The sequence below is a fragment of the Puntigrus tetrazona genome, chromosome 2 (assembly GCF_018831695.1).
Source record: "Puntigrus tetrazona isolate hp1 chromosome 2, ASM1883169v1, whole genome shotgun sequence".
Lineage (NCBI taxonomy): Eukaryota > Metazoa > Chordata > Actinopteri > Cypriniformes > Cyprinidae > Puntigrus > Puntigrus tetrazona.
The window spans coordinates 11300445-11315490 of record NC_056700.1 but is presented as its reverse complement, the minus strand read 5'-3'; the positions used below and the strand labels follow the sequence as shown (position 1 = coordinate 11315490).

General features: G+C 36.8%; 1 protein-coding gene across 1 annotated transcript; it reads left to right on the top strand.

The window, feature by feature from the left end:
* Positions 1-2772: 2772 nt before the first annotated feature.
* Positions 2773-14399, top strand: myh7 (myosin heavy chain 7). Its single transcript, XM_043257981.1, has 39 exons — positions 2773-2833; positions 3009-3038; positions 3214-3425; positions 3773-3916; positions 3991-4147; positions 4377-4404; positions 5196-5301; positions 5385-5477; positions 6033-6096; positions 6177-6275; positions 6360-6463; positions 6543-6681; positions 6755-6873; positions 6953-7102; positions 7204-7374; positions 7457-7766; positions 7867-7949; positions 8106-8311; positions 8396-8519; positions 8666-8802; positions 8891-9146; positions 9239-9481; positions 9561-9737; positions 9828-9973; positions 10058-10148; positions 10231-10620; positions 10711-10837; positions 10918-11036; positions 11115-11311; positions 11565-11748; positions 11921-12086; positions 12230-12354; positions 12492-12800; positions 12915-13118; positions 13199-13495; positions 13580-13684; positions 13812-13907; positions 13987-14121; positions 14288-14399. Exons 3-39 carry the CDS (start codon positions 3225-3227, stop codon positions 14306-14308), a joined length of 5823 nt encoding a protein of 1940 aa, XP_043113916.1. The 5' UTR covers positions 2773-2833; positions 3009-3038; positions 3214-3224; the 3' UTR covers positions 14309-14399.
* The last annotated feature ends 647 nt before the right edge of the window (positions 14400-15046 follow it).

Here is a 15046-nt window from a genome sequence, read left to right as displayed (position 1 = left end):
TAATCATATTACTCCATATTTACTCCTGTAAAATTTTATTCATAATTTCTTAAGATAACAACAATTATGACCATTGTGTATTAAAAGGTACACAGTGTTTCTCTGGCTGTTTTCTAGCTTGTGCATCAAATATATAGCACTTAATACTCCCCTGTGGAAAGTGTAAATAATAAAAAACACAGCCCCTGGTTTTCAATGCGTTTTTTAAACTGCCTCATTAGGTTATATGATTTTAAGTTTTTTTGTGTTCTAAATCAATAAACAGTGTAACTTGTTATGTTGTAATGTTAACATGCTTTCATATCTTAAGCAATGTACATCATGAACTCAGTGTACTCAGAAGAACTTCACTGCACATGCTACATGACAGCAGGGATCGAAGGTTTTAAGTGCCGGACAGGGAAGTGTTATATGTATAAAATGGAAAGAGATATAACAAAGCCTTTGGTTCTCAAAATAGATTGGACAGAAAGGGAAAAGCAATGAACAACTCTTATGCATATAACCACAAACAGCTGTGCCGATACTTCAGTGTGCCAGATCATCTTTAAACTTAGATGCATTTCATGTACAGATATTACAAAAATGTGCAAATATAAAGAAATTATTATTTTTGTATTATTTTGTACATATCAGTTCCAGGTCATTTTCATGTTCTAGTTCATTTTAAAATAATCTTTTATTTTGTACCAGTAAGACTCAAGAGTTTTAATTTTGATGTCAAGTTGTAACCATGCTGTCTAGATATAACTCATACGTGCTCGTAGGGGTTCTTTACTTATTTTGATCATACCTGCCATTGCTGTAATATTCCCACTTGCACTCATAGATATTCTATAAAAAAGAGTTTGATTTGATTTTGGACATATTAAATAAAGTTTGCTATGTATTCATAATTCTTTATAACATGGTCAACTATGTCATATTAAATTACAAAAGTACAATTTGAGGATATATGTGTAATCCCATGACAGGTGTAATGAAAGTCATACATTCACAGTTATTTCATTTAATGACCAGTGAGAACAAAATTAATTTTAAAGCACGTACCTGTGAGTCAGAACGACTTTCCAAATGTTAAGTGCCGCTCTGACTTTGGAAAACTAGAGAGGTCATCGTTATCTTTACTGAGTCTTCAGCAATGGCTTGGCATTTCTCACTTCCTTTTGCACTTTGACACCAGTCATCGTTTAAAAGATGTGGCTGGGTGTCAGAATAGAACAGTCTTATCACTTGTCATAGGCACTTAACTCCTTGTTTATCTGTTGACCCTTTCTGCGTGGTAACTGTCAAAGAACTCACCTTCAGTCATGTCTGCCAGGTTTTTATGCATCAAATTGTATTCAGCCCTATTCAAGTACTCTACAAATTAACAAACACACATAGAAAAAAACTTTGCTGACAGCAACTTGAGAATATTATAATTATAACTATGTACTTTTGCACTTACCTTTAAACACCATTTCAGTGTTTCTGTCGGCATTCATTTGTACTATATGAACAGAATGTCCACCCATGAGGCCTATGGATTAGTGCCCCTTTCATCACTCAAATTCCAAGGACATCAGCATGGAAATACCAACATGTGTACCCTCGAACAAAGAATTAACATGAGTACAGGACTCTATACCATTACAAGAATTTTAGCATACCATAAAATATTGATGGGTCTCTGTGCAGGCCTGTCACTTGGTTTTATTTACGAGGAAAGACACCTATGGTGGCCAGGTGATGGGCTATAGTTGATCCCAGACAGAGACATAAAGTAAGGTCCAGAGGCTCACAGTATGATGTGGTTTGACTCCTCAATCAGTGAGATCCACTCTACAGGAATTTCACAGGGTTATCTTTGTCCTCAAAGAAACAATGGGTTGTCAACAGCATGGGTTGTTGTGGGAGACACTTGCTGGCGGTGGATGATAATGAAGGATGGCACGGCAGTAACCTCAGTCTGCACCGTTCCTTACCCAGGGGACTCCAGTTTTCTTTTGTATTGTACTACCATTATCTTTTTTATTTGCTGAATTTGAGGTATGACACCTGTGAAAGACCACTGTGTGTGCTGTTCGACACTTGTCGCCTGGATAATCTCGCAGACTAAGATGCTTAATATAGATGCAGACTCAGAGGGCATCTGATATTGTTGTTTGCATCTCTGCAAAGACTGACAAAAAAACACAATGTCGCATATTAACCCCCCTTAAGCTCTCTGGGTAATTGAGAGCCCACATGGCATGCGGTTCAAATGTATCACTTTACTGAAATCTGATACCTTCTCCTGAGTATTCTAAACAATGTTGGATGATAAATATAGAATTCCATCTAAAGTTTGCTAAGACATCCAGCATTTGAATCCCTTTGCTGCCTGTTAAACCCTCATGTGGCACTAAAGTAATGCAGAGATGGCTTACCACAAAAGAACACACAAATGGAATTTTCTATAAATATCTTGCTCCTGTGTCCCAAGTTTTGGAGTAATATTCACCTCGGATGCCTATTCTTTAATGTACAACTTTGTCTGGCTTTAATCATTCACATTTCATTTAAGTGCAAACCACTTAACTCTTTTAGCTGACCTAAATTGGTGCACTGCTATCAACGAGAACCTAATATGGAGCACTAACCAATCTAACAAAGATAAGACTTAACTCACCTAGCAGGTTCTTGCTTCTCCCTAATACCCATAACTACCCTCGTTGCACCCTAACGGTGCTTAGACGCAATAGCATTCCTGCCTTGTGGGATGCCTTCCCCAAATTTGGGAGGGTGACTTCCTTTATAAAGAGATGGTCTCATGGTTGGTCTCCAGACAAGTCAGAAGTTTCATCTGAGGGTAAGATTTAAAAGAAAACTATACAAATTTGTTCCATAAGTTCATTCATGATAAATCTGTTTACTACTTATTGTGTTGCTTTCTTCTGATTACATATTTTAAGCAATGTGTTGTTTAGTGATGTAACAGTTTTCAACATTAAGGAGTAACAGTTAATCAATATTTACACTGACAGATTCTTCTTCAGCCGCCTGGTGCACATCAGGTAAAAGTCATGCATATTTTCTATGTTTAAGGACCTTTTCTTTATATTTAAAAGCAGGCTTTTATATAATCATGTGGTAAAAAGCTGTAAGGCAATGTGCAACTATAATAAATACAACTGCTTGATCACAGCAAATCTGCAAAAACATGGACTTAATCTACCTTATCATCTCCAGAAAAGGCAGTCATGGCGGACGCTCAGATGGCAGAGTTTGGACCAGCAGCTTCTTACCTGCGGAAGTCAGAAAGAGAACGTTTGGAAGCACAAACTCGTCCATTTGATATGAAAAAGGAATGTTTTGTGCCTGATCCAGATGAAGAGTATGTGAAAGCTTCAGTTGTCAGTCGTGAAGGTGACAAAGTCACTGTAGTGACTGAGAAAAGAAAGGTAAGCTCAAATAAATGAATGAACATTATCTGAGTGAGCATTTTAGAAAAAAGCAATTTTTAAGGATGGACACTTACAGGCACAGAGATATTTTATATTGGCTTATATGTATTGGTACATTTTTAGTCGTACAAGTGGTCACTGAAAACATTATGAGGTACAATTTGTAATAATTTTGAAATTTGTAATATCTTGGCAATAAAATGAATAAAGGTCTAAATTAAGATGTCAGCTTAAAGATGATTTGATTTTAGAGCAACTTTACAATATGCACACAAATTCGATGCCTTTTTTGCATTAAAGAATTAGTCCAATTGTTCTAATTCTTATTTTTCTGCTTCTAACAGACTGTCAGTGTAAAGGAAGCTGACATTCATCCCCAGAACCCACCAAAGTTTGATAAAATTGAAGACATGGCAATGTTCACCTTCCTTCATGAGCCAGCCGTGCTGTTCAACCTCAAAGAGCGCTATGCAGCATGGATGATCTATGTAAGAGCAGATCATTTTAGTACCACTTCCTATTTAGCTTCAATTACTGAACTTTACGTGTCCCTTTCCCACAGACCTACTCCGGGCTGTTCTGTGTCACTGTCAACCCTTACAAGTGGCTACCGGTATACAATCAGGAGGTGGTTATAGCCTATAGAGGGAAAAAAAGGAGTGAAGCTCCTCCCCACATCTTTTCAATCTCTGATAACGCCTACCAGTACATGTTGACAGGTATGGACAAAGCTACAAATCTGCTCCACTCTGTAGATCTAAGAGTACTTCTATTCTAGCTGAAAGCATTTCGAATAAGGCAAGGGAGGTGTAGACCTTTGTATAGGTTTTTGAATTCTGCACTAATCTCTGCATGAGCATCATCCTCATAAACATCAACAACATAGACGTCATAACATTGCAATCTTCTCCATTTCAATTAGTAACATTACAATCTTCTCCATTTCAGACAGGGAAAACCAGTCAATTCTGATCACGTAAGTAAAATTGCTTATTTTTTAAGTAATTCCTTAGTTAAAATATTTTAGTCATGTTAAAGATTTAAATAACTGATGGTAACATTTTAGAATATGGTTCCATCATTATCATTAATGAAAAACTACACAAGAACACATGAGTAATGCAATATTAGCACTCTAGTAACTACTACTAACTAACAAGAAGCTGACTAATGCATTAGTAAGTAATAGTACTTAGTCAGATGTAGTAGTTCACTATTAGATAGTCAGTAATTTTTTTTTTATACCTCCCCAAGAACTACTAAGAATTACAGTATACAGGTTCATAATTATTAAATTAATTCTAAAGTGAAGGTCATGGTATCCCACTAGTAATGACTGAAGTATTACCAAATACGTCAGAGGGAGAGCCTCATTATTTGGATCAGTATTCTAAAGTGAAGATCATAATAACTCTCTAGTAATTACTGAAGTCATTGTAAACTTTTGAGGTTTTGGTAAGGATTTGGTAATATTTGGTAAAATTGAGTCATTACTAGTGGGTTAGTATTATCTTAATTTTGGAAATAATTATTTATTATGCATAATTTACATTAATTATGCACCTTCTTAGGAGATCTCTGTACTTTTTGATTGGCTAATTGTGCTATTACTTACTAAATTGTTAATCCCATTTTCTTGTTAGGTCATTTTATTTATTACAATGTTAATAGTGCATTAATCATTTGTTACTGTGTAGTTATTCATTAATGATGGAACAATACTCTAACGTATTACCCAATTTATTTTAATGTTCTTTGTTACTGTAGTGGAGAATCAGGTGCAGGAAAGACTGTAAACACAAAGAGAGTCATCCAATATTTTGCAAGCATTGCAGCTGGAGGCTCAGCAAAGAAAGATGGGTCAGAAAAAAAGGTAATTGTCATTTTCATAACTGTAAACTGTTTCTACATTCATTGAAAATAAAGTTTAAAAAGACACTTGCTGTTTCATTACAGGGAACGCTGGAGGATCAAATCATCCAGGCTAATCCTGCTTTGGAAGCTTTTGGTAATGCAAAGACCATCAGAAATGACAACTCCTCAAGATTTGTAAGCTTCAGCATTGAACATTTATGTAAAACATTCAGCGAACATGTAAATCGGGGTGTCAAAATATATGCAACCCTAATTAAACACATCTGATCCAGCTAATCAAGTCTTTCAAGCTTATTTGAAAGTTACATGGTATGTGTGATGGAGCAGGGTTGGAATTACAGTTTGACACCCCTGATCTTAATAGATGTCCAATTTACATTTCAGCTAATACATGTCACAACTCTGTCACAAATATAGTGTGAGAATACCTTCTTCTGGATAAACCAAAGTTATATAAAGAGAACATGGGCTTGGCAGATGGCAGACTGAATCCTGAATCATTATAAATGTGATAGTATATATTTAATTTATAATATTTACTTTACATATAATTTATATATAATTATTGCATAAAATAGCAAAAGAAAAGTCTTAATATCAGATGTTGCTTAGAATCTAGTATTGAGTGTCTCTCAACAAATACAGGTACTTATAAGACTGATTCATTTTCAGTAGCATATTCATTCATTGTGCTTAATTTCTTAAAATTGTATTTTTCAATTCTTTTAGGGAAAATTTATCCGAATTCATTTTGGTGCCAGTGGCAAGCTGGCCTCTGCTGACATTGAGACATGTAAGAATTCATACCATTTTTTTGGTGTTACAAAAAACACTGACGGTCAAAAACTGACTTTTTTTAATATAAAAATTCAGATCTTCTGGAGAAGTCAAGAGTGACATTTCAGCTTAAAGCTGAAAGAGACTATCACATTTTCTACCAAATCCTCTCTCAGCGGAAACCTGAGCTACTGGGTAAGAAACAGCAGATATCCCATAATCAAAGGCCTTACAGTTTTACCACTACAAACTGACGCTCCTTTTTCACTCTTGAAATAGAGATGCTGCTCATCACCAATAACCCCTATGACTACGCTTACATCTCTCAAGGAGAAACAACTGTAGCCTCAATTAATGATGGTGAAGAGCTACTCGCCACTGACGTAAGAATTAATTGATTTACAGCCTCTTTTCTGTTGTTGTGAAGCTTTCATATGACACTTCCAATTCTGTAAACTGTAGGAAGCGTTTGATGTGCTAGGCTTTACTCAGGAGGAGAAAAATGGCATCTATAAACTGATTGGAGCCATTATGCATTATGGTAATATGAAGTTCAAACAAAAGCAGAGGGAGGAGCAAGCAGAAGCTGATGGGACTGAAGGTATGTAGAGTAAAATTAGAAAGTAGCAAATTAAATTCAAGCTTCTCTTATTAAACACATAATAATTTTACAGATGCAGACAAAGTCGCGTATCTGATGGGTCTAAACTCTGCTGACCTAATCAAAGGTTTATGCCATCCAAGAGTGAAAGTAGGAAATGAATGGGTCACCAAAGGGCAAAATGTCCAGCAGGTGAGTTGGAGTGTCAGTAATGAAATGATGGCTATTTATCAGTGTAATGGAAAACCATACAATGCTTCTCTGTGCTCAGGTGTACTACGCTATTGGTGCACTGTCCAAGTCAGTGTATGAAAAAATGTTCCTCTGGATGGTTGTAAGAATCAATCAGTCTCTGGACACTAGACAACCGCGTCAATATTTCATTGGAGTACTGGATATTGCTGGTTTTGAGATTTTCGATGTAAGTCTTTGTGGATAAATTCTGAAGTTGTCAAGTTTAAAATGCATACTGTCTAACTTACATATACTTTCGATTCATTTCAATAAATGTAATAACTACAGTTCAACACTTTTGAGCAACTCTGCATCAACTTTACCAATGAGAAACTGCAACAGTTTTTCAACCACCACATGTTTGTGCTGGAACAAGAAGAGTACAAGAAAGAAGGGATTGAGTGGGAGTTCATTGACTTCGGTATGGATTTGCAGGCCTGCATTGATCTCATTGAGAAAGTAAGTAGTGGTAACGATAAAGTTGTCATACATAAATGGTGTGCTATGTCAGTAACTCAATCTTATCAACTTCTCTATTCAGCCTATGGGTATCATGTCTATCCTTGAAGAGGAGTGCATGTTTCCCAAAGCCAGTGATTCAACCTTTAAAGCCAAGCTTTATGACAACCACCTTGGGAAATCAAACAACTTTCAGAAACCAAGAGCAATCAAAGGGAAGCCAGAGTCTCATTTTTCTTTGGTTCACTATGCTGGTACAGTTGACTATAATATCAACAACTGGCTGGTGAAGAACAAAGACCCACTGAATGAGACTGTTGTTGGACTTTTTCAAAAGTCTACAGTCAAACTCCTGTCAATGCTCTTTGCTAATTATTCTGGGGCAGAGTCTGGTATGTATGTATGTATTATTTATGCACAATAGAATACCATATGAACTTGTGAGTGTTTTACTGCTGCTTTACAATAACTACTGTACCTTGTTTTGACCAGCTCAAGATAATGGTAAGGGAGGTAAAGGTGGTGGAAGTAAGAAGAAGGGCTCCTCTTTCCAAACTGTGTCTGCGCTTCACAGGGTAATATGATTTCAGCCTCAAATACTCAAAAAATAAAAGAATTGATAATGTATGCTTTATGTGATGAAGCTGTTTCCACTGGATCTATATCAGTATTTTTTTAGGTAATTGAAAATGCTCTTTAACATCATTAAATATTCTTTGTTTTCCCAACAGGAAAATTTGAATAAGTTAATGACAAACCTAAGATCAACACACCCTCATTTTGTGCGCTGCATCATACCTAATGAGACAAAGACTCCTGGTGCAATGGAGAATCCCTTGGTTATGCACCAGCTACGCTGTAACGGTGTACTGGAGGGCATTAGGATTTGCAGGAAGGGCTTCCCCAATAGAATCCTCTATGGAGATTTCAAACAGAGGTCATTATTATTCTGTGACATTGAAACTCTAAATTCACAACAATTCTTTCAATTATTATGGAGATGTTCTGTACTTATTTACAGGTACCGAATTCTGAACCCTGCTGCCATACCTGAAGGTCAATTCATAGATAGCAGGAAAGGAGCTGAGAAACTCCTGAGCTCACTGGACATTGATCACAATCAATATAAATTTGGACACACTAAGGTGAAAACACACATTTATCTGAAGAGTGATTTTATCTGTTATTTAATATAAGTAAACCTACATCTATTATTTGGTATTAGCAAATATGACAGCGTTCATGTAAAACTGTGAGTAAAATTCATGCTTTTATAATGAATTCTGCTTAGGTGTTCTTCAAGGCTGGCTTACTGGGTCAGTTGGAAGAAATGAGAGATGACAGACTATCTCTTATTATTTCTGGTATTCAAGCTAGATCCAGAGGACTCCTAGCAAGGGTTGAGTTCCAGAAGATAGTTGAAAGAAGGCAAGAATGATCTGTATATTAAGCACTACATTAACAATTTGCCACTTTTTGTGAAATTGTCTGACATAATAATTGAATTTCCTCACAGGGATGCCCTTCTGGTCATCCAGTGGAATGTCCGTGCCTTCATGGGGGTGAAGAATTGGCCCTGGATGAAGCTATTCTTCAAGATCAAACCTCTGCTAAAATCAGCAGAAGCAGAAAAAGAGATGGCAAATATGAAGGATGAATTTGCCAAGCTTAAAGAGGCTTATGCTAAATCTGAAGCCCGAAGGAAAGAACTAGAAGAAAAAATGGTATCTCTTCTCCAAGAGAAGAATGACCTACAACTTCAAGTCCAAGCGGTCAGTTAATATTTTGTGCATTTAAAATGTAGAAGTAAATGTATTTTGCAGTATAGAAATTACTAAATAGTTTTATCATCATTTAAAAACAGGAGCAAGACAATCTGTGTGATGCAGAAGAGCGATGCGACCAGCTTATCAAAAACAAGATCCAGCTTGAGGCAAAAGCCAAAGAGCTCACAGAACGACTTGAGGATGAGGAGGAGATGAACGCAGAGCTGACAGCTAAGAAGAGAAAGCTGGAGGATGAGTGCTCTGAGCTGAAGAAAGACATTGATGATCTGGAGCTAACGCTGGCTAAAGTGGAGAAAGAGAAGCATGCTACTGAGAACAAGGTCAGGGATGATTATCTAAACAACACACACGTTCACAGTTTTATTGTACAAACACTCAGAACATCATGTTCTTTTGCAGGTGAAGAACCTGACAGAGGAAATGGCAGCTTTGGACGACATCATTGCAAAGCTAACCAAGGAGAAGAAGGCCTTGCAGGAAGCTCATCAGCAGACACTGGATGACCTGCAAAGTGAGGAGGACAAAGTCAACACCCTCACCAAAGCCAAAGCAAAGCTAGAGCAGCAAGTGGATGATGTGAGTTTTACAATTTACAACTATGTTTAATATTCTTGATACAAGCAAAAGACCATGTGACGAACTGGCATGTTGAATTATTTATACCAGTTGGAAGGATCTCTGGAGCAAGAAAAAAAGATCCGGATGGATCTAGAAAGAGCCAAGAGGAAACTAGAAGGAGACTTGAAGTTAACCCAGGAAAGCTTAATGGACCTGGAGAATGACAAACAGCAGCTAGAGGAGCGCCTAAAAAAGTAACTCAAATTGTTCAATTTTTTTTTCAGTCTAATCTGTGTTCTAAAGGATAAGGGCAGTAAGCATCTCTTTTTCAATCATAGGAAAGATTTTGAAATCAGTCAGCTCAATGGGAAAATTGAGGATGAACAAACTATTTGTATTCAGCTACAGAAAAAACTGAAGGAACTTCAGGTAACAAAGACACAAAGAACATATTGCCATGGGAAAAATGAATGAGCCACGAGAGATAATTTTGATATATTTGTGATAATAGGCACGTATTGAGGAGCTGGAGGAAGAGCTTGAGGCAGAAAGAGCTGCCAGAGCCAAGGTGGAAAAACAAAGAGCAGATTTAGCCAGAGAGCTGGAGGAGATCAGTGAGAGACTGGAGGAGGCTGGAGGAGCTACAGCTGCTCAGATTGAGATGAACAAGAAACGAGAGGCAGAGTTTCAGAAACTTCGCAGAGACCTTGAAGAGGCCACTCTGCAGCACGAGGCCACTGCCGCCACACTGAGGAAGAAACAAGCTGACAGTGTGGCAGATTTGGGAGAGCAGATAGACAATCTGCAGAGAGTTAAGCAAAAACTGGAAAAGGAAAAAAGTGAACTCAGACTTGAGCTGGATGATGTGGTCTCCAACATGGAACATGTTGTTAAGACAAAGGTATTGTTAATACAAGTAGTCATTAAATGCTAGTAGTCAAACATATGCTGTGAAGTAATTTTATTGACCCGAATCGTGTACCTTGTTCAGGCCAATCTTGAGAAGACCTGCAGGTCTTTGGAAGATCAAATGAATGAATACAGAACAAAATATGAAGAGGGACAGCGTTGTATCAATGACTTCACAATGCAAAAATCTAAACTACAATCTGAAAATGGTAAGCCTGTCAAATACATTTTTTTCAATCAATATGAGTGGAAGAACTAACAATAATAAAATGCATAAAATCATCCCTAGGTGAACTTTCAAGACAGCTTGAGGAGAAGGACTCTCTTGTCTCCCAGCTAACTAGAAGCAAGATGTCTTTTACTCAGCAAATTGAAGATCTTAAAAGGCAACTGGAGGAGGAAACTAAGGTGTGGACATGATAATATGAATTAAATAATATTTAGACAATGACTCTATATAATAATATCAAATTTGTTCTTCTCTAGGCAAAGAATGCTCTTGCCCATGCTGTACAGTCAGCCCGTCATGACACAGATCTGCTCAGAGAGCAGTATGAGGAGGAGCAGGAGGCCAAAGCAGAGCTTCAGAGAAGCATGTCTAAAGCTAATTCTGAGGTGGCTCAGTGGAGAACCAAGTATGAAACTGATGCCATCCAGAGAACGGAAGAACTGGAGGAAGCCAAGTAAGATATGCTTCCATATAGAATATCATATATATTTGCACTTTTTTAAGGTTTAACTTCTCTACTGACAGATAAGCTTTTTGTTTGTGTTATGTTTCTTTTAAAATGTAAGACGAACAAAAAGTTTTTCTGTTAGTTGGCCAAGCTTCCCCAAACATAAGGTAAAAATACAATAAAATGTGTAAAAAATCTATTTCTTCAACGGTGTGCAAATGAAATGATCTACCTCATATTGTTTTGTTTTCTAAAACAGGAAGAAACTGGCTCAACGGTTGCAGGAAGCTGAAGAAGCTGTTGAAGCAATTAATGCGAAATGTTCATCTCTTGAAAAGACCAAACACAGACTCCAAAATGAGATTGAAGATCTTATGGTGGACCTAGAGAGGTCTAATGCGGCTGCAGCAGCCTTGGACAAGAAACAAAGAAACTTTGATAAGGTAAGTAAACATGATTTTTGATTTGGGATTAATCTTAAAAAAAAAAAAAAAAAAAAAAAAAAAAATATATATATATATATATATATATATATATATATATATATATATATATATATATATATATATATATATATATATATATATATATATATATTTAATTACCTGTTGATAGGTCCTGGCTGAGTGGAAGCAAAAGTTTGAAGAGTCACAGGTTGAGCTAGAGAGCTCTCAGAAGGAAGCCAGATGTCTGAGTACTGAACTTTTCAAGTTGAAGAATTCCTATGAAGAATCTTTAGATCACCTGGAGACCATGAAGAGAGAAAACAAAAATCTCCAAGGTAAATTTGCAAAGAATCTTTGAATAAATTATTATAATAAATAAAAAGGCAAATATTCAAAAAAAGACTTTATTTAGACATTATCGCTAAGGCTGGAGAAAATAAGGCAATATATTGAAATGCAATGTTCTTTTTTTATCTAGAGGAGATTTCTGATCTTACTGAGCAACTTGGTGAGGGAGGAAAGAGCATTCATGAACTGGAGAAAATGAGAAAACAGCTGGAGCAAGAAAAAAGTGAGATTCAGTCTGCTTTGGAAGAGGCAGAAGTAAGTTTTCAGACACAGCTTTATTGCAGTTTTGAGAAAAACACTGTATTTTTTTTTTATTAAAATGATATTAAATACTATTATTAAAAATAAAGTGTCTTGCAAACCAAGTAACAAAACGCAATTTTCTTTGAAAGGCCTCCCTGGAGCACGAAGAGGGTAAAATTCTGCGAGCTCAGCTAGAATTTAACCAAACAAAGGCGGATATTGAGCGCAAACTAGCTGAAAAGGATGAAGAGATGGAGCAGAGCAAGCGCAATTTGCAGAGAACCATTGATACTCTGCAAAGTTCTTTGGAGTCAGAAACACGAAGCAGGAATGAGGCCCTTAGAATTAAGAAGAAGATGGAAGGGGATCTAAACGAGATGGAGATCCAACTTAGTCAGGCAAACCGACAGGCAGCAGAGGCTCAGAAACAACTCAAAAGTGTCCAAGCACATCTGAAAGTAAGACACGCTCTTAATCAATATTGTGGAACAATAAAGCAAAAAACAAGAGCTTTGGGAGAGTTAGAGAGTTGTTGAAATGTTTGTCTAAATTACTTTGCACTCATATTCTAGGATGCTCAGCTACAGCTGGATGACTCTCTGAGAACAAATGACGATCTGAAGGAGAACATTGCGATTGTAGAAAGACGCAACAACCTTCTGCAGGCTGAACTAGAGGAGCTGAGAGCAGCTCTTGAGCAAACTGAGAGAGGCCGCAAGCTTGCCGAGCAAGAGCTGCTGGATACTAGTGAAAGAGTGCAGCTACTGCACTCCCAGGTATGTGATTGGTTATTCTCCATTCCGTACAGATCCATTTATTCAGCTTCTAATTCGCTGCAAATGTCTCTATGGTCCAGAATACAAGCCTCTTGAATCAGAAGAAAAAACTGGAGACTGACACATCCCAACTTCAGACAGAAGTGGAAGAGGCAGTGCAAGAATGCAGGAACGCTGAAGAAAAAGCCAAGAAGGCTATAACTGATGCTGCCATGATGGCTGAGGAGCTGAAGAAGGAGCAAGACACAAGTGCTCACCTGGAGCGTATGAAGAAGAACATGGAGCAGACCATTAAGGACCTGCAGCATCGCCTGGATGAAGCAGAACAAATCGCTATGAAGGGAGGCAAGAAACAAGTCCAAAAACTAGAAGCTCGGGTGAGTGACCTATCATAAATCCCAACATTGTTTTCTGAATACTAAAAGTGGTACGCTGTAAACACATTCACACTCTGTCAACAGGTGAGGGAGCTGGAGAATGAAGTAGAATCTGAACAGAAGAAGAGCAGTGAGGCAGTGAAAGGAATTCGCAAATATGAGAGACGTATTAAAGAACTGACCTACCAGGTAAAAAAAAAAAAAAAAAAAAGCAAAAAAGCTAATTTCATTACTGAATACACCTAGAAAATGTGATGTCAATGACATTTTCATTCAGCAAATTCTCAAGTCTCTTTGCTGTAATTTGACTTAAAAGACTGAGGAGGACCGCAAGAATCTAGCTCGACTGCAAGATCTTGTTGATAAGCTTCAGCTAAAGGTCAAGGCTTACAAGAGGGCTGCAGAGGAAGCTGTAAGTGTTCACACTTTTCTGACAAATCATACTATTAAGTTCAGGCTCTAATCCTACAACTGCTTATCCTGCTTCATAGGAGGAACAAGCCAACACACATATTAGCAAGTTACGGAAAATCCAGCATGAACTTGATGAAGCAGAAGAAAGAGCTGACATTGCAGAGTCACAAGTCAACAAGCTGCGTGCCAAAAGTCGTGATGTTGGTTCTAAGGCCAGTGATTAAGCATTTTTCTATCAGTGCATTTGTAATTCCCCCATTTTCAAGCACTCTTTTTATTTTGCCACACTGGCATACAATACATTTTTACAGAACATTTAGAACTAAAATATTTTACCACAACTGATAATCTTTCCCTTTTCTCTTTTTTTTTGTACAGAAGGGACATGATGAAGAGTAAAGCTCAAATGGACCTTGTGTGAATCTCCTATTTGTTGTATTAGTTATCCACTTGGCTTTTTTTAAGCCACACAGTAGAATAAAGTTTAATTGCATTCAATCTATGCTGTGATTGAGTTATTATCAGTTAAAATAATGAACACTGATTTGAGGGGAAATGATTAGAAAGACATCAAAAAAGTACAGTGTTCGTGGCATAATTTTTTAATCCTAAATTCAAAATAAATCATTAAATGGCTTTTATTATATTTTAAATTTATACCTCAGGGGGTAAATTTTGGTTATACCAGTTCAGTTCATCTATCAAAAACACTGCTCTAAGGATCATATATATATATATTAATGGAAGTGCTGCTTGTCATATGAATTGTTGCCTTCATATTCATTATAAACTAGCCAGGCTAAAACTATTTTTATGTCAGTGTATTAACATGGATTTAGTAGATCATAACTGGTAGACATGAAAATCCGTATCAGAAATCCACTTAAAGGATTACATAAAATATTAAGTTTAAAATTTATCCTCTGCTGTGACCTACAATCTTTTCCAACAAGGCTGTCTTCACATGTATGTCATTGTCTTCCGCCTAGTCAGTGCAATTATAACATATTTGAGGCAGCGACACTCAGAAGCTTATCAGGTGACTTTGTGTAAATCTTTCTGTTACATCCTAAGTAATGAGGACAGATCAAGATTTTGTTTGTTAATTAAGAATTAATTAATTATGAATTAATACAT

What these genes read in the sequence shown, in the direction of transcription:
- myh7 (XM_043257981.1), top strand. Translation starts at nt 3,225, where the DNA reads ATGGCGGACGCTCAGATGGCAGAGTTTGGACCAGCAGCTTCTTACCTG. An exon ending in GCATTGATCTCATTGAGAAA is followed by an intron (nt 7,375 to 7,456) that starts GTAAGTAGTGGT and finishes TTCTCTATTCAG; the next exon opens with CCTATGGGTATCATGTCTAT. An exon ending in AACATGTTGTTAAGACAAAG is followed by an intron (nt 10,621 to 10,710) that starts GTATTGTTAATA and finishes TACCTTGTTCAG; the next exon opens with GCCAATCTTGAGAAGACCTG.